At 36.6% G+C, this 21,124-nt stretch overlaps 1 protein-coding gene across 1 annotated transcript in view; it reads left to right on the plus strand.

Annotated features, from left to right (window-relative positions):
• LRIT1 (leucine rich repeat, Ig-like and transmembrane domains 1) overlaps positions 1-19,877 on the plus strand; it is a 123,244-nt gene extending 103,367 nt beyond the window's left edge. Inside the window, exons 3-4 of the mRNA XM_044055620.1 lie at positions 13,196-13,501; positions 18,549-19,877. Of these exons, the coding sequence (XP_043911555.1) occupies positions 13,196-13,501; positions 18,549-19,621 (1,379 nt within the window). The 3' untranslated portion in view covers positions 19,622-19,877. The remainder of the gene's footprint in view (positions 1-13,195; positions 13,502-18,548) is intronic.
• The last annotated feature ends 1,247 nt before the right edge of the window (positions 19,878-21,124 follow it).

The raw sequence follows: 21,124 nt of genomic DNA on the forward strand, positions 1-21,124 counted from the left end.
TGGACACACACACACACCTATATGCAGTCACTGTATTACATTCATGCAATTGCAGACATGCACATACTCACTCAAACTAAGAGAGAGTTGCACACACACACCTTTCCACCTAGCATTAATCAAATCCCCAAAAAGAATCTGATCAGACTTAAGGACACACTTGCCCATTCACCCACATACAAGAGCATGTCCATACTCTCAATTCCCTACCTACCCACCTCCATGAGACCACCTATGCAGACAAACACACACACACACACACACACACACACACACACACACACACACACACACACACACACACACACACACACACACACACACACACATTCATTGGACTTCATTTGAGCCCAAGTTTTTTTTTAATTGATTTGTAGGATTAGGATTAGCACATATGAGTAGTTTTTTTGACTTCTGCCTCACCTAACTCATGGTCAGTAGTAGATTAAGTGCAACTTGGAACATGGACCCACACACACACACGTTTGTGGACCACATATAAATGCTCACGTTCTTTTGAATTTACCTCTGTTGTAAGTCCATTTAAACTGCTATCATTATACTCTACAGGTGTTTGTATCTGTTAGTTGCACACAATTACTGTATACATCTCACATTTCTGATTGTGATGAAAAATTGCCATAGTAAAGTATTCCATCCTGCGTTACACAAATGCATACTAGTCCTGCAAAGTCATATTTTTCACTGTTTAACCCTATCATGTCAGCCAAAGTCATTCGTTCTCATTCACAGAGTAATTACAGCCCCATTGTTGGCTGTGTATACCTCAGATTTCTGACAATTGTAAAAATAAAACATTTCACACAAATGCACACAAGTCCTGCAAAACCAGACTGTGTAAACTGAGTAAACATGACAATAAGTTACTTCCATCCACAGATATCCCCAGCCAGCTATTATAGCCATTTTGCCATTACTATACACCTTATATGAGTGTGTTATAAGCTAATGTTTTTCAACTTCTTAACACAGGAATTGAGGGCACATCAAAAATAATAAGAGGCAAAGACCCAGAATCAGGGAGAGATTTATATATTTGTCATATTCTTAGAATGTAGCTAGAATAAATTTTTTGCATTATCATCCATTTTCTGAAGGATGTGAAGCCTAAATCTTAAATCTATTTCATTATTTAAAGACTATTATCCTCAGTGATTTTCTAGAAGCCATAAATTTTAATGAGTTGCAGACCAGAAATATTTGCAAAATCTGGTGCATTCTGTGAAATCAGGAACGGTCTAAATCTATTTAATGTCAGTTTTGTTTGACCTAAACAATAGCCACAAGTATTCCAACTTATTTCACAGAACTGTTCATTAATACAGCAAAACCAGATGGATAACTGATCAAACAACCAGATGGTAAGTTGCTTTCATACACAAACTGCCCCCACTCCCACCCAGCACAGTTATTGCCACTTTGTTGAGCAAGATACAACTACCATGTAATCTCTTTATTATCTTGTTTTTTTTGCTGAAATATGCATCTCTCTTCTCCTACCCAAGCTTAGAATGAAAAATTTGTGATCAGTTCTCTCATCTCATTTAATTCACTTAAACCTCATCTGACTTTGCTAAAATATCTTTCAACCTGATTTCAAGAATCAGGGACAAACACATAAAATGAGTGACAAAAATTCTTTAGCAAAAGCGTTCTTTTAATATTGGTCTTGTATAAGTAGTAATTTGTTAGAAAAGCAGTATCTGGAATGTCATGCATTTTCTTAGGGATATGATGTCTGGAAAAGCAAATGTCTGTCATCATTTAGTGACTACAATCCTAAATTATTTGCCAAAAAAACTTCAAATTTTATGATACATGACCAAAACCATAAGGCAAAATTAGTGACATTCTATGAAATCAATGACTGTTTCAACTTTGCTTTACACAAATATTTGTAAGAAAATAAATATTCCAATGTATTCCATTCAAATGTTTAGTAGTACTGTATAGCTAGACTTGAAAATTAACAAACAATAAGAGGGTAAGTTATTTTCATCCAAAGCTAGTCTCCCTCACCCCATTTGCTGTGAGTATTTCTCAGTGGTTTGCCCCCAAACCGCACATTTTATGAGGCACATTCAAAAAAATATATAAAGCAAAGCTAGTGACATGCTGAGAAATCAGGGACAATTTCAATTTCCTATCCCGCATTCATCAGATATTAAATATTCCACTATATTTCATACAAATACACACATAATGAGATGCACTAGTTAGATGATTTAAGCACACTAAGGAAACAGTTACCACCTTCTCTTAAGACAAGACAACCATGATTTAAATAAAATCTGGAATGAGCAAACAACTAGAGAGTATGTTGTTTTCATCCCCAGGCAGCCCATCCCCCATTTATTACCTGCAGTCTTGAATGATTTCCATGGGAACACAAATTTTATGAGGCACAGACCAAAATATAAGGCAAAGTCAGGAGAATTCTGTTAAATCAAGGACAGTTTTAGTTTTGTTTCACAGTCAGATACTGAAAATCCCAACAAATGTCATAGGAATACACACTAGTCCTGTGAAAGCAGATTTTAACAATGATCAAACAGTAAAAGGGAAACTTTTAAAGGCACCGATGAAAACATGAGACAATGTCAGGGACAGTTTCAACTATATTTTACACCCCCGCAACAGCCAGAAAGCAAAGACAACTTTTAAAATGAGCAAAATACGTAGCTCATGTTACCATGACTGATCCTCTGTAGCAGTCCACAGCTGTCCACTATGCTATCTACTCGCTGCCTTCTGAATGAAAGGTGAAAAGGCAATGAGCAGAAAGCTGAAGCACTCTATAGGGGATGGCTGGATAAAGTTTATTTATCTTTAAGTAAAGGAATGTGATACACCCTGGCAATAGAGGCTGCTAGAACAACTTGAGAAGTTGGCTGTAGGTTCTAGACCAAACAATTCGATTGGTGTATGTTTACATATAGTTTGGTGAATGTACAAAGTCAATTGTGGGATAACTTTACAAAACTCTGTCACTGTTTATTTTACTAAAGACGTTGCAGAGATGTAAAAAAAAAAATCAGCATTTTTTTTTTGCTATTTTTAGGTACACAAACAAGCCTAGGGAACCAAAACTGCTGATTTCAAACACTGGCAGAGCTTAACTTCTGTGCTATGTTATGTTATTCTGCATAATATTTTCTATAGAAGAGTGATTCTGTAAAGCAGGAAACTGACATTTAAAATGTGAGTTCTAAAGGAAATCATACAAGCAAAAATGTTTTGCTGTCATAACTGCAAAGAGAATCCTACCCATTGCAGACAGTGCTCTTTGAAAAATTGCCAAGAGTAATTTCTTCCAGGAAACCAATTTGGACATTTTGCAAGTACTGCAACCCTTCTAATTTTAGAGGACAACTGTTCCGAATTAATGTAGCATTGAACTTATTTCTGAAGAATGCAGTAGAACTTTTTGACTAAGAACTCCTACAAAGTACAAGTGAAATCAAATCACCAAGGAGGAATGCAATAGACGTTAGTAAAACAAACAGGCTTATAGCTTTCACATACACGCTTCATCAGGTAAAGCTTTTAAAACATGTATGTGCTGCCCTTTAAAACAGTTATATACATCACATGACATCATCCTGTTCTCATCATTGGTACGTAAAATAAAACTTATTAGTCCCAAAGCCTAATCAAATATGCAGTATTAATCAAAATCCATCCCATATAAAATGCATTTCAACAAAATTAATTATATGCAATCATCCATTTAGTGCAATGATTTCTGTTTTAACACAGGTATAATACTAACTTTGTTTACATATCCTCTCTCATTACTTGATCCAGTAATATTTGGCACTTTCCATGTTGTTAACTATATCATTCCTTCTTCTGCTCTCATAAACTGCTACAATTACTGGAGGTCAAAGAAAATCCATTAAGTGGAGTGGATGTAATACAAAACTACCATTAACATGACTAATACCATTGCAAGATTTAAACAACTGGAGAACAAGTTGCAGTCCTTAAAGGAATTTCAGTGGTAGAGGCTGAGTTTTGATGCATATTTAAAGATGAACTTGGTTCAGTTTGGATTACAGATTTAAAAAATGCCAACATATGGAAATTTACCTCCACAACTATTAAGGAAATGGCAATTGTTGAATATGAAGGCAAGCAGAGACTATTTGCCTTTAATGAATACGTTTTTCGAACCAACTGAAAATAACTTGAAACAGCAAATCAAGGTCTCCAATCAGAGTTCACAATATGTGAACATTTTCATTTTGTTCGTATTGACTATGATGTGACTATAAAATGGATAGTAGCATTTGAGCAACATTTGATTATCTTTAAGAAATGCAAACTTAAAATGGATATGGAAGACTTTAAAAGTGGTAATGTCTTCTCTTTGTTTAAGTCAGAATATAGAAATACAGTTAATGACTCTGAACACATTAGTCCACATGAAAATGAAACTGCTGTAGCACAAGAACCTATCAAATATTTAGTGGTGGTATCAGCAGTTTGGAACCCAGACTTTTAAAACAAAAAGTCCCACATAGTGCAATGGCCTCAGGTGACTACCAATTAAACTAATCCAGTTTTTTTTATAATATAAAGGGACATTGATTACATGCTCCACAACTATGGGTGCCTGATACAAGAGAATTACTATAGCATCTATCTCCTTTTTCTAATAATCCTATAAGGTTTCTCCCAGTCTTTCAGGTAAAAAGTAATTTTGCCCCTACTAGTTTAAATAAACCAGTCTATTTTCAATTGTTATACACAATGTTCTGAACCTGTTTGTTGTTGTTTTTGAACTTAATAACCAGAGAATTACTGAAACAGCTTTTCACTAATTACATTTTATATACTCAGTCTTTTTTCTATACCTTTCTCCAGTCCCAATAAGGCCTTGAATTTTATTCCCCATACTGTTAACATTTCATCCCCTATTTTTTTGAAGCAAGTGAGAGATAGCCTCTTACCAAGAACACGCCAGTATTTTTATTTTCCAATTCATTTGAAATAAATCAGCATTGGAGCACATTCTAGTTGCCCTCACTAGTTGTTCGTTAGAGACATTTCTCTTATAGTGTGTGTGGGGGGGTGGCAGTTCAAAAATCCAGATAGGTGTTGGAAAAGGTTTCTTTTCTGTAGATAGTTGATTCAAAACTTTTAAAGTTTTTATTCAAAAAGATAGTGACATCTAAATAGTTATTTTTTAAACTGTGTTGATAAGCAGACCTTAAGAGATCTGTAGTACTATTTATGTAATTTATAAATTCAGTAATGTGTGTCTCAACATTAATCCAAATAATAAAGATGGCATCCAGGTAACTTGGATACATTTTCCAACTGTCACTGTATATGGAATTTAGAATGAATTTCTTCTCCCACATATACATGAGTAAATTAGCATATAATGGGGCACACACTTTGCCCATTGCCACCCACTGTATCTGCCTAAAATATTCTCCTTAAAAGTAGATGTAGTTATTATAAAGAATTAACTCCATAATAATCACGTTCAGTGAGCTCAAGTAATGCTGAGTGGAAGAACTCAAGTCCTATTTCATGGGGTTTACTCAAAAATAAATTTACTACACAAAGATAGCTACTGGGTAAGTTTTTTAAGCCCTGTGCTGCTACAGTCAATCTATAGGGGGGATCCAAGTAGTCCTTATGAACTTTAGGAATTTCAAATAAGGCTGGTGTCAGTAGATTTTTCAACAGTAAGAGGTTGTAAATTTCAAAGGATATAATCCCCTGTATGAGAGAATCCTTTAAAAATAAATCAATTTTCCTATAAGCTATACAAATTTCATTTTTTGACACTATCATGTATATGTTAGTGTCCTGTAATACATTGAAAATTTTACTTAAATAATCAGTCTTGTCCATCAATACCACTTCCTCACCATTGTAGGGTTTCATTACTCTGCATTGGCTATTACTACACAGAGATTTCAAAATCTCCCTGTCTTCCTTATTAAAGTTCCAGTGTAAGCTCTAGATTTATTTAATTCATAAAAATCTCTTTTGCACCATTTTTCAAAAGTAGCTGTTGTGTTTAGAGGTGGATTAAAAGTACTTTGATTTTTACATGTGTCTTTATTTAAATTGTTCCCCTTTTTTCCTCATGGAATTTTATAGAAAGATTAATTTTCTGAGTAAATATTTTCAGTTACATTATTAAATCAGGAATCTGTACTGGTCTATTGGTGACAAATTTAAAACCTTTATTAAAGAGTGAAAAAATGTCCACCAGTAATTTCCTAATTGGTGTAATTAAATGCATTGCACCCTTTAAAACTAATAATTTTCCTCCTCTTGTAATTTTTATTTCAGTCTGTCCATCTGAGTCGGAGTGCTTTTCTTTTAATTGTATTTTCTTCTTGATTTTCCTCTCCCCCAGTTTTTGGTCCCCCCAATTGAGTTTAGTGAGTGTAAAGGGGGAACTTCTGAAAAAAAATCAACTTGGTGTTCATTAGATAAACTTTCTAACTTACAGGGAAGAGGTGGCAATTCTTCACTATTATCCACATCCAACTCAGAAGAAAATGACTGGGGAACCTGTTCAGAGTTAACTTCATGTACTACATTAACGTCGATCTCCTGCTTGTGTGTTAATATGTGTTGTGTCCCCTTCAAATATCTGAGCATTTTTTAAATAACAATATGATCTCCTGTTCCTATAATCATTATATTCCTTCAACAACTTTTTCATCTCTATAATCAGTTTATATTTGTGATCAATTCTAGGAAACATTTGATTGTATTTGTCCTTATAATCAGATAACAAGTCTTTGTGTATAATATTATTAAGTCTTTTAATTTCTTCAAATAAGTTATTGATCTGTGAAGTGTTCCACTTAATAATAAATCTCATCAACTCAAAACCATATCAGTCAAACACTGAAATAAGTAAATTTTATTCTTTACTGTTGCCAGGAAATCTAAACAGTCTCAGTCATTTTGGCTCTCTTCTGGCATTCAAACGTTTTGCAAGAAACCAGTTATCCAGCTGTAAATTATGTACCTTTATGTCTTTTTTCTAATGTTTCAATCTGCGTTGCCAAGTTCCCTTCCTGAATAAATGTTCTCTTGTCAGAATTGCAGTTATTAAATTCAAGATCTTGGTGGAACCAGTCATTAAGGTTTTTGAATTGTTCTTTAGAAATTTCAGACTCATTCCGTAAACTAACTCTTCCAGTTGTTTCATTCACATTTGCAACCACTACCCAGTTCCCATCTAGCTTAAAAGAAAAATACTTCTTAGATCCTCTTACGTACCCTGGGATGTACCACTCCAACTGGAGGGGGAAGTTTGAGAAACCATTTTCTCCAAAGTATTCAAGTGGAGATATTGTTGCACCAACATTGCTATTAATTGAGTAAGATTCCCCTGTAATGGGAAATCTTTTTCATAACTCACTGCTGTCATTGAACTACTAGGCAGTGTAGATAGAATGCAGTGGATAGGAGAATCCATGGTAGAAAGCCGCCGGGGAAACACTGTCATGCTCAAATCACATACAATCCGGGAATCTGCAAAAACGTGTGGCTGTGCAGCTTAGTAGACCAACGCTTTTAAAATAAAACAGCCAACATTGTGCAACAGCCTCAGACAACTGCCAATATTCCATTTAAAACAATTCAATTATTAAAATGCCACAAATCAATGTAAGTCACAAACAATATACTTTAATACAAATCTTGAACAAAGCAGATCATAAGATTAAGCACTTTCATCCTTAAAACATTCTAGGACTTCATAAGAACCCCAATCAGCCATAAAGCTCAAATTATATATTAAATTAAACAAGTCATATGCTTTGTTCCCTCCAACCCCAAGCCAAGAAAACAATTGAAGCTTAATGCAGTTGGCAGTTAAAGCTCAATGCTTCAAACCCTCCTGGTCTTAATGAACAAATTTCAGTAGTTCCAGCTGTTAAAATTATTTACTAGACTATAAGCTTTTACTATTACTAACATTTATATAGAATGTTGTCTAGGATGTTTTAAACACTTCAAGCTATATACATTTATTTTATGTGTAACTGTTGTTATTTTATATATGCATACAAAATTATTTGGTGTAGTGAATATGAACTTTTTAGACCTTGGTTTAATGTTGAACATCATTCACTATTAATTTATCACTAATGTATTCACTCCCAGATCAATTACGTTTTAGTTTGTTGGCCTGGGATTTGTTTGAGATTTATATTAAAGTGCATCGTTTGTGACTTACATTGGCTTGCAGTGTTTTAGTAATGATCAAATGTTTTAAATGGAATATTGGTAGTCACCTGAGACTGTTGCACTATGTGGGCATTTTTTGTTTTAAAAGTATTAGTCTACTAAGCTGCATGGTCACACGCTTTTGGAGATTCCAAGTTTGGAACCCAGCTGTAGCAGTAGATGCAAATTTAATCACAGCTTTGGATCTTTAGGACTTTCCCACTTTATTGAAGAAGGCACCTCTGTCCAGGAGACAACCAAGAAGCATGAGCAGGAGAAGAAAATGGAATAGTAAGAGGACAACAAGGTCCGATGACATGACGTTCACAAATTACCACATAAAGTAGTTGATAACATTTCTAGCTATCGCATCTCTAATACTGAACTTTCAGTACTAAGTAAAGCTATGACATTTATAACAGCTGCTAATGATGATCTTTCAGAATGCTTAATGCAGTTAAAGTTGTTCATTCGACAACTTAATTTGAAGTAGATTTTTCTGGAAAGTACAGTGAACTATGATTCATTTAAAAAAACAATTAGTAGTATTCCAGTTAAGAATAAACACTATACAAGCTTTTCAAAATGCTTATTTCATAGGTAGGTCCTATGCTATTGACCCTAGGGGCAATATAAGCCTAGCCAAAAAAGGTACCCTGGCTTTCGCCACCCAAGAAAATTATTTTCCTGTGCCCCTGTCGGGCAGAGCCACAGAAGTAATCCCTGGGGTGAATTTCCTATCTCCCATCCAATCATCAAGATTTTTCTTGAAGAGTGCTAATGAGGAGCTTTGTTTGATATAGATAGGTAGTTTGTTCCAGAGTATGGGAAGTCTCTGGGACAGGAATCTATCCCTCTAGCATGTTCTGTTTATTGTGGTGACAAGGTTTAGGTCCCTAGAGCGTGTAGTTCAGAGGGATTGGGATTTCCTTAAGTGGAGCATGTCCAACAGCTCTGGGTTTGACATAGCTTTGTATGTTAAGCAGAGATCACGTCTGAGTAGGCGATATGCGAGAAAGTAAAGCTGGAGTTTTTTGAGACGGTCTGCGTAGGGCATCTGTTTGAGGCTGGTAATCCTCTTTGTGAAGTATTTCTGCGGCCTTTCCAGTTGTTGTAGATGTCTTGTGAAGTACATACCAAAAGGGGAGCTGTATTCTATAATGGGTCTAATGAGTGACGAGTAGAGAGGGACAATGACCTCTTTTTTCCTGGATGAGAAACCTTTTGTGATGAAGTGTGCCATGTAGAAGGATTTCCTGATCCTGACTACTGTGGTGATTATCAAAGGATAGACTACTGTCCACCTGTGTCCCAAAGTCTCTTATCACACTTTATCATACTTTTTTGTATGAAAATGACTCCTTATTTATGGACCAGTTATACTAACAGAAAAGTTAATACAACTTATTTGCATCTGAAAAAATGGCACTTGACTCTCTAATCCATTACCAAGATACTGTTATTAAAAATGCCGATAAGAGTTAGTGCAATAGTTGTGATGGACAAAGTATTTTATTCTGATGCTATAAATGGATTATAAAATGACATGGATACATATACTGAGATTGATATTAGTAAGTTAAAGGAAGTTATTAAGGGGGTTAGCAATCTGGTTTATGAACTAAATTTGAATGTACTGCAATTGGGATCAGTTATGGATCTCCTATTTGTAAATATGTCCAATTCAGACATAAATGTGAGGAAAGAGACCAAAATGAGCCTTTTCAAGGATAACACTCATTTAATGGCAACAGTACAGGATGTGGAAAGAGTCTAAGGAAGGACAGGAAAAAGATGATGTGGTGGTCTGAAAAGTGACAATGTACAGTGCAGATAAATGCAACATACTGCAACTAGTCACAACAACACTGCTGTGAAGTATCACAGTGGAACTGTTGGCAGTGGTGCAGGTAAAGTGTTTTGGACTGTTTACCGCACCTGGACTGGAACACCAGGAACAGAGTGTTAGGACTGCAGTAGTATCTAACAGATTTCTAAGGTGTATCCTCATGGGTATAAACCTCATAAGCAAAGAGGCAGTACTTGTACTATACTGTGGCCTAGTCAATCCACATCTTGAATATGGCATACAGTCTTGAGGCTGTACAATAAGGAGAATATCAGGTTGAAGAAATAAGTCCAAAGGAGAACCACTAGATGCCGATATGGGACTGGGGAGAAATGAAAATTCCAGAGACTAGAGGAGCTAGAAATATTCTTACATGAGCCCAAAAGAGACAGAAAGGGACTTGATTTTGGTGCATAAGATCATTTCTGGAAGATCTGAAAGGATTTGATCATCCTGTCCAATAAGGACAGCAGAGAGAGGAACAGGCAGAGGTCACCTATTGTAGAGACCAACTACTCTTTGTATCTACAAAATCACTTTTCATGGAGAAAATTGTGAATCCATAGGACAGACTGCCATAATGGGTGCTAGAGAGAAAAGACACATCATCATTCAGAAGGAGAAAAGGGGAGGAAGAAGACAAGAAAGCAGGGATGGTAGAATGTTGATTGCATTTAAAGAAAGCTAGATATGTTTGTTCTGTTGTTGTGCCATCAGATGTAATATAATATAATATATACCACTGCACATACACAAATCTAATTGTGAAGAAAAAAATTCTGAGTTTAATACATTCTAGAAATGTATTACAGGCAATAGGCTGTCTGAGTATACGGATAAAGGCCTGAGTGCAGCCTAGGCACTTCAAGTTTGAGAGTAGCCTCATACACCTGCAGGAGCTGGTATGCATGGAAGTGGAATGATGAGGTGGAGCCTGTTCACCTTTTACAGGGGGATATTGAGGAGACATGCTGGAGGACGTTTTACAGGGAGGATATTGAGGAGACATGCTGGAGGCACAGAGGTGAGAGGCAGCTTTTCAGACCTTCTAAGTACAAGAAAATTTAATATGAAAATTAAGCTTTTTGTCAGGGTTAAGACAATCTGTTGTTGATAGAGGACAGAAGAACTAAAGGTCAAATTCAAACTATGTCCATGTCATTGTTGCCCACATGTGAAGTAAAACAGTCACAGTATCACAAGTATGACAGAGAGAAAAATAACTATGTTTACTGGTCTTGGCTGGCACTGTTTTACTACTTTCAACAGATCATTCATAAATTTCCAAAGTTTATAATGGCTGCTAGATTTGTAATTATGTTACTACATTTAATCTTTTTGCTTTGGTGATTATTGGTCTTCACACTGTTTAAGTAGCTTGTAGTGCTGAAGCCTTCAACTTGGAGGAAGGAGTTAGCATAGAATGTTAAGTCAATGGCATCTACAACATACTTCCTGTAGTCCAGGGTTTGATTTCTTCAGTCTCCACTAGCCTACAGTGTGATTTTGAGTAAGTCACTTAACTAGTCAATGCTCTGGGGCACTTGAGAAAATTGAGCTGCTGCCTCACAGCAAGATCCTCAGCTGGGGTGCCTTTTGTGTGGAGTCTGCATGTCCTCCTTGTGGTCATGTGGGTTTCCTCCGGGTGCTCCGGTTTCCTGCCACATACCAAAGACATGCTGTAGGTGGATTGGACACTCTAAATTGGCCCTAGGCATGAGTGCCTTCTGTGGAAGGTTGGGTGCCGGGCTGGCAACCTGATACTGTAAAATTCCACTGCCAATCATGAGCGGACAGGTGATCCACTTTGGTGACCCCTAACCGGGAAAAGCCAAAAGAAGTAGAATATTCCTCAGTGCTCTCATGGATTGCATGGCAAGTAACTACCCATGAACCTATGCAGATCTGTTGGCTTTATGTTATCCTCATCTTGCTACTTTACTAGTCTTCTGAGCTTCATGGAAACGTAAGAGAAATTATATTCTATTCCCTCTGGTAGAAAAAGGGCCAGGTTGTCCACAAGGCCAATGACAGGCAGAAAATATATTTTAGGACTTCAGCAAATTTTAATTTAATTTAGTAACTGTTTAGATAAAATGGTCCAAAACATTTTACATCCATATCCTGGGTAAAAGAGAAACATAAAGTACACAGATGATTGAAGTTGAATAAACAGACAGACTTTATAAAATAGCAAATCGGACACAGGATGATATTGGTGTAATAGTTAAAAGTCGTTACCTCACAGAACCAAGGCACAGGGTTTGATTCCGATTGCTGGTTATTGGCTACTCTTGCAATAGTCTACAGACTGGTAGCCTAGTATTTACCTTTGAGCAAATAAACATATGTGCAGAATTATCATATAAAATATATTATCATATATGATATATATATTATCATACAGAAATAAGTATAAATATAATACACTGACCATAAACAGGGAAGTTTAAGAGTAAGATCATTATAGATTCAGTCTACAGGGAAACCTTAGAAAGCTAGGTTGTGAAGAAGCTTGATCACTGAAATGAAGACTAAATAAGTGAAGCAATTAGATAAATATTGTTAGATAATGTGATGTTCATTACAAAGTATAAGAGGGAGTTTAATAAGTGATCACAGAGCTTTTACAATTAATAGATTGTATAAAGTGATTGGAAAGAGAAGAATTAAAAGCTGAGAGATGGGACAGAATATTATATTACCATACCAACATTTTAATGACAATTTTTGTATGGCTAGAACAGCAAGACTGTTCAAAAACTAGAAATATATTTTAAAATTAAGAAATGTATATACGCTTCAAATAAATGCGAATAATTGTAAACAAATATCAGTATCGGAATAACAGACAAACTTTCATTATGTGGTGAAACATCACAAACACTTCTAGTAGAAATGTCTAAGTGCTTTTTGCTTCTTAGATTCTGTAATTCATTTGTTTTTGTACTTGTGTATCTTTTTCATCAAAGTAACTCCATAATATTTTTGCAACACAGCAGTCTGCAAACTACATATAAAATTGTTAATCAATATAGCATTGTTCGACCTTAAGTCTTGCCAAGTGTAGCATATTGTTTAACTGATTTTTGTAACCCTTTGTCTTGACAGGTCTGCAAGATAATCCTTGGAATTGTGACTGCAGACTGTATGAACTTGCATACTTCCTAAAACTTCACTTACCTTTTGTAGCATTAATAGAACCTCGATTAAGATGCTTAACTCCTCCGAGTCTCACAGGAGCCTTATTTAGTCAAGTTGAGTTAAGAAGATGTCAAAGTCCTGTTGTTTATACTTCTGTGACCAAACTGAAGACTTCACTGGGCAGCACTGTTCTGCTACGATGTGGTACCACTGGTGTTCCAATTCCAGAGCTTAGCTGGAGAAGAGCCGATGGACAGCAGTTAAATGGGACAGGTGAGATGTGATCTCCTTATATTTTTATTAGTCCTACTACTCTTTATTTTAAACATTTTGTTTATTAGCATGGAGCCAAATAGCTCTCCCAATGCACGGATGTCTTTTCTACTTCCCCAGATCAGCTGCATGGCATGGGCCTACTTTATAGAAATCTGTGCTTCATGCATTCGCAACTTGGGACAGCAGCATCATGGCATGGTCACCTCCATCCTGCACTGGGGACTTCAGTCCTGCAGACGATACCTGTGTGCATGTACCAGTCTAGCAGCATTACCCTGACTGTGGTACAGTGTTATAGTAAGAATGACAGAACTGCACTGCTGCAATGATGTATGAATATGATTACATGATCGCATCATAAGTCTGTACTACTGAAAACCATGGTATATGGGTACAGTTATACGACTACATTGGAATGCTGCACTGCAAGTACACATTGATAAATAGGATACAGCTGCACAAATGGAAGCAGGATTGTAAAAATGGAAATGTCATAATTGTATTGTAAACCACTTTCATGTTGTTGCCCATTCCCAAAAGAACAGTACTGGATTTTCTTGCAAATATTTTAATTAAAATACAGCATACTAGGTTAAGCTAAACCAACGTTTAGGTTATGATAGTTTCCCAGGTGAAGGAGATAACCATAAGATCTTTTTCAGCTATGTTAGAAACCTCAAGAGCAGCAAACAGCAATGTGCTGATCTGGTGGTTAATGGTGCCACAGTCCCAGAGCCTGGCAATATAGTGAATTTATTAGAGGACAACTTCAGTTCCAACTTTACCCACCTCTCACCCTCAACCATCCTCCCCCAAAAAATACTTTCAAACACAACCCTTCTGATTACTACTTGAGAGTATGTACTGGCTGTGATCACTAAAGCCAAGAACACAGCCTCATTAGGCCCCAGTAACATTCCAGGATGCCTCCTGGACAGTCTAAAATAAGACTTATAATGATCCCTGGGATCATTATTTAACTATAGTCTTAGAACAGGATTTGTGCCACATGAATGCGGGACTGTGACAGTCATCCCCTTCATAAAGGAGGACTTTCAACAGATCCCGCAAACTGCATGTCTGTTATTCTGACTAGTCTTACTTGCAAAGCCATGGAAAGAATTCTCATGGAAACTCTCAACAAGGACCTCAGAGACCTCCAGACACTGGATCTGTCCTAGTCTGACTTTGTTAAAGGAAGTTTATGCTTACTGAATCTGGTGGACTACTTTGAAAAAGTCACTAAGGCAGTGGATGAGGGGGAAAACTGCATACTGCCTACCTAGATCTGGTTAAAGCATTTGATACAATATCCCATTCAGGCATTGTTAATAAAGTTACAGAACTAGGTATAAACCCCTTTATAACAAACTGGATCACTACCTGGCTCAATGATAGGACTCAGGAGGCTAGAATCAGTGAGTTCACCTCCACAAAGAGGCCAGTAACCAGTGGAGTCCCCCAGGGCTCTGTGGCAGGCCCATTCCTCTTTGGCATCTACTTCTCGGATATCAAAGCTGATGTCAAAGGCCTCTGGCTAACCAAGTTTGCAGATTATTGCAGACTGGGACAGTCATTGAATCCCCACATGATGAGAATACCCTTCTGGAGAAGGTCTACTACAGACAGATGCTTGTTGCCAAAGCCATGGCTTAAAACTCAATACCAAGAAATGCATTATTAGTAGCTTTTAGGAAGTCGTCCACTCTAGGTAACTACATCTAAAGTAAACTCCTCTAAAAGTTGATTTATTAGTCAGCAAACAGGGAACTCATGTAGATATGTGTCCAAGGTAGTAAGAAAATCCTTCTATGTTGGTCAACTTAATAAGCAAGAGCTAGGCATGCAAGTCCAGAGAGGTCATTGTACCACTGTACTCAGCCCTCATCAGACCTATCATACAGTCTAATGCCCCCTTCACTATATACCTGACCAGACATGAAGCATGTGGAATGTCCACAATGATTCCTTACAAAAGGAACACAGGGAGAAAACACAATATCCTACGTTGATCACCTCAAAAGCCCCATCTCTTTACTCGGTATCATGCAGATTTCTGAGAGCTGATCTTTGCCTGGAGTACAAGGCATCCCTGGACCCTGTTTTGATGAACATCGTGGACATCTGCAAACCAAACAGCATCAGAATTGCTTGAATAAAAGACCTAAATTTTGCTTGTGATATAAATAGGACATGTTAGAGAGACAGATGTGTTTCCTAGGGAATTCTCATTCTCTGGAACAGGCGGCTCCCCATTTAGTTGAAGCAGAGTTCCTCCTTACCTCCCTTTAAGTGCAACGTGTACCAATGGATGGGTAATCAGAAATTCACCCCTGTTGCTTTGATGGACAGAGGCAGTCAGTAAATCAACCCCTATATAAATCAAATTTGAGGATCACATTTGAGTTACATGGCCTATAAGGGCCCTAGAGGTCATTATCATAGTATATACCTTTGAACAGATATATTAAAATGTTCATTCTGGACCCTTTTCCTAGACAACTTGTAATTAGCAAACATATATTACTGTGGACATAATTACTTAATTTCCTAGCTCATTTATAACCATGTTGTTTCATTTATATGGACCCTTACTTACTTTGAATTTGTCAAAATGTTGCCCCTCACCAAAGTGAATTTTTACACCATGGCATACCTGGTCACACTTTTGAATAATGATCTGGATATTATGCATGGTCAAGATCTCATCTGCATGTGGTCTGTGGGAAACAAAATGCAGCTAGTTATGTATGTCTTCTACCACTTTGTTGCTTTCTAGTTTTTGCATCGTGGAGGCTGCTTTGCTGTCAAGATTCAGTGCACCTACCCTGTACAGGTCACCCCACGTCTGTGACTTGCACTCCATGTTGATTAGGAGAATCCCAGAATGCTGCAGTGAACACCCACTTGTCCATGTACTTAATTGCTCCTCATTTTTCCTTGGGCCTAGGTTTCAGATTATGGGATGTAGAGCAATGGAATGTGGGAGGTCTTTGCTGTTTGAGGGGTATAACTGAAGGACATTCAGTCCACTGATGGATGACTCCTTATCCCTCTCAGAGGACCTGAATGCATCTTTAAATAGGCATTAATATTGCTGTCACACTCCATACCTGTACCTACATGCACATGATGTTCAGTAATATCTCTTCAGTTTCCTGAATTAGTGCCATCTCGTTAACCCATCTACCATCTGCCGTGGGCCTTTTCAGACCCATGGTCTTTGCAGAGGAAAGCAAGCAGATTATCAAAAAACTAATTCAGTAGTTATAAGTCACCATTGATTCATTAACATATAGACTTAGTTTAGATGCACTGTCTATATATCTGTCATATTTCTTATTAGCAGACAACTGTTCAAAAGGTGTTTTATGTAATGGAGCATTATCTTAAAATTCTCAGCAGGAATTTTCTATTGCAGTGAGCTTATGAACATATGATTTAAACTTTGTGAATGACAGACTATACACGATAGCTTCAATATAAATGTGATTTTGCTATAATATTAATTTTAATAATTAAGTAATGTTACATTATTTTAATAAAAACTTGAAACTCTTGCTTTTTGTTTTGTTCCTGCAATGTTTTATTCCACAACGGTCAGTGTTTATATAACATTGAAAGCACGGGAAAAGACTGCATTTCCAAAGAAGTGACAAACCTTGGGTTTTTAAGAAAATCATACCTCCACAAAATATAAAAAAAACTGAAACAACAACAAATGCCTAGTTACACACTGGCACATTACTAGCATTGTCACACAGCAGACAGTACATTGAATTACCATGATGAGTGTCACTAAGTCGTTCATTGAGTGCACCTGTGAATGAGTCAAAGAACATTAGTTGTTTTAAGTAGCAGAAAATAAAGTCTAGGAACTTTATTTAATTTCCTCCTTGTCTGGTGACTGTAAACATAATGAACAGGCATGTTAACATTACACTTATTTGTTATGGATAATGCTTATGATATTGTTTGCAAATGTATTTTTTAAAGAGAAGCCCTCTAACTGAAACCTACTCATAAAGTGACACACTATATAGAACTGCAAATGAGGTTGTTTTGCCTATATTAGTGTACCTAAATAAAGACACTGGGGACAGAAAAAATGTTCCACTTGTTCAATAAATATCACAAGTTGCACACTTGCTCACAGTCTGTGCAAGCTTTGCTCATGTCCACATTACTAACAGTATTGTTAAATGCATTTGCACATTTTGTCTGTGACACGTGGCAGCATTTTTTGTATGACGGTAATGGTAGTGGGGAGTGGGGACTTTGGTACCAAGATTTCTCTATTAATAACTGAGAAATGTCATGTCTGTTTCTACAGGCTGCAAAAGGTAAAGCTTCTATCACTATCTGAAAATCACATCTCATGTATTTAGTCAAAGTTCCCTTAATACAGTAAGAAGAAACAAAGAAACAATGCTCCCAACATAAGTAAACAGATTCATAGGTTCATAAAAGGTTACTAGGCTAACAGCCCTAGAGCCCTTATAAGCCTAGCCATATTTATCCTGAGTTGCCATAATTGTCCACGGTTAGGTGAATGAAGTTTGCAGAGGTAAGGGTCTATGGTAGTTAATACCAACTTTCTCTGTACAGGAGGGACATGGGCACCACCCCAGGTGTGAATTTGCGGTCATCCATCCATTGACTAGGTTGCGTTTGAAGCAGGATAGAAGGGGGTCTGTTTCACGTGACTTGGGGGCTTGTTCCAGGGAGGTGTCAGTCTTTGAGAGATGTAGCTCTCTCTCCAGCATGACCTGATGAGAAAGAATTCAAAATATTTATCATTTTGCAAACAAACTACCAATGGTAGTTTTTATCTGAGGATGTTGACTTGAAGATTATGATGCATAATTACAAAAACAAATTAGGTTAGGACAGCAAAATAAATACATCAGAGAAAGCTGAACTGTTTAAAAGTGTTTCCACATATCAAAGTCCTGTATAATAAATCAAATTTGTGTTATAGTTACTTTTATTATGTGTAACAATAATTCTGTTTATATTTTATTTTGTTTTTATTTATTTTTAGTGCATCAGGAAATTTCTGGTGATGGAATGAGATGGTCTGTATTAGGCCTGCCTGCCGTTTCCTATATTGATTCTGGAGAATACATATGCAAAGCAAAGAACTTTCTTGGAACAACAGATGCATATGTTTCACTAATTATAACGGACAACCTCATAACAGAAGATCCAAATCGGCCACTTCTTAAAACAACATGGAGCAATGGAGTAAACGGCTTGGAAGCTGCAGCCTACAATGAAAAACTATTTACTCAGTACATTATTCCTGCCTCAACCACATCTTCAACAGAGGTACAGTCCTATCAAATGTATGGTAATGAAGATCCAGAAAGTGACCAGGCTGGGAACCAAAAGAAAGCTGAACTATCTAATATGAGTAAAAGCAATGCAATGCCTAAGATGGCTACAGTCAATGAGATGCATCCAGGCGGGTACAAGAGTACACTTAACCCCACTTCTAATCAGCAGGAGCAGGAAAATCTGATTCGCTCTGTAAAAGTAATTGGGGATACTGAACATAGTATTACACTTGCATGGAAGTCCCCATATGGCAAAAATACCACCATATTCAATGTTCTTTATGCTGTTTTTGGAGAAAGAAATATGAATAAGATCACTGGAGATCCAGGCAAGACAATAATCAAAATTGAGGGATTAGAGCCAAAGACAAAGTATATTGCATGTGTATGTGGTAAAGGACTGATTCCTAAAAAGGAAAATTGTGCAATTTTTTCAACTGATGAAGCTGTTACTGCTGGTGGGACCCAGAAACTCATTAATGTGGTTGTGATCAGTGTAGCTTGTGTCATAGCAGTGCCACTGACCCTTGTTGTTTGTTGTGGTGCACTAAAAAGGCATTGCAAAAAGCTTCTTAGAAGAGAGCCAAAGAATACTGAAGACCCATATGTGACATTTGAAAGTCTTTCTCCTGGACCCATAGCCAAAGCAGCAGGGGATGAAGAATTCTTAACTAGTCATACTCTTGAAGAATCTAATAGACTTCTGTCGGAAAGGTCGAGTGTAGACTCTGAAGCAACAGCAAAAATGGAAGGGCAGCATAATGAATATTTTTGTTGATTCTCCAGAGACTGAAACAATCAAATGACAATTTCTGTATACCAAGATGTATTCCAGCATTGGAAGTTACGGGAATTGAGATGTTGTTTTGTAAAAGACTTTCAAAAGCTCAATTTTCCCTCACTGATATTCCATTTTGTACTAAGCCTGATGCATTTTCTTGCTAAAGAAATACATCTTCACAATCAGATGTATTATTTAAGCACATATTTAATCTCTTTATTGTATGAACTGGTTATTATTCATTATAATCAACTCATTCATTAATAACACCATGTAATATCATGAGATACTGGATTTTAACAGTAAATGATATTTATATGCTGAATTTTAAAATTATTTGATATTGCTATTTATGCTAACCTCCAGTACCCTTATTTCACATTATGTTACTGCTTATTGTACAGGTAGAAGTGAAAACATTTGTAGTACTGGAATAGTAAGATAGAACACTGGGGTTGGGGACTCATTGTGTCCAACCTCCCCCACCTCTTAAGAAGGACTTTTGCAAGGAAAACATTCCTCATGGGTGTTCCAGAGCAATAGACTTCTGACCTGGGCTACCTGATCTTACCTTGAGTGCAGTCTACTATGTCTTGATTTTCCCAGCTATCAGAATAAAGCTCAGGATTCCTTATATTTTTATTCAGCAGATCTTTTGTTCATCAGATGGATGAGCACTTATTGTGATTACAAGTTACAACAGTCGTGAGTTATATACTTAGACAACTCAATGTAAAGGAGTGAGTCGAGGAGGTGGGTTCTGACTGGCTGTAATAAACATAACATGTTTGGCTATAATAAACATATGATTGAGTAGAATTTAACAAACCATGATTGGTTCAAAATTTTAGGAAGATTAGCATATAAGGTTATTGGACCAATCTGGGACCATATACATGCCTAGGGGTATTTCCACATGGTAAAAGATATCATGAAAGAGCTTTAAAAAAATTATATATATATATATATATATATATATATATATATATATATATATATATATATAAAACACTTTAGTTAATGTAAGCACTTTTGACAATACTTCATCAGATCCATTTCCAATGTACAAAATGTCATTACAGTGTTTAAAATTCCATATAGCCTGCTTATATTGGACTGAGTCAAAATCAAGAAACACTGACCAGCTAAGTGACTCTTACAGGGTGGAAAATCTGGCCTGCTTTTAAAGAACTTTAGTATTGTATCCCTTTATTTTGAAAAATTAGTCATTCAGTTTATAGCTCACTTTTATGGAGCATGCAGAGAATATACTGCCAGGAGTAGTAGTAGAATTCAAGATCCATCTTCAAAAGACAATGGGGCTAACCAAAGTTCACTAGTAAAATGTGGCATTCAGAAACCTTAGAATAATGTCTTGTGGTTGAGTATCGTTAGGAACAATGTGCTGTTCAGAGAGCAGTTGGTGTTGAGTCCAGCAGGTCTGAAGCATCAAGCCTAAAAGTAACAGACAAAACACATTGCAATTCTACATTTAAAGTT

The sequence above is a fragment of the Protopterus annectens genome, chromosome 14.part0, assembly GCF_019279795.1.
Source record: "Protopterus annectens isolate FY-2018-M chromosome 14.part0, PAN1.0, whole genome shotgun sequence".
NCBI classification, from domain to species: Eukaryota; Metazoa; Chordata; order Ceratodontiformes; family Protopteridae; genus Protopterus; species Protopterus annectens.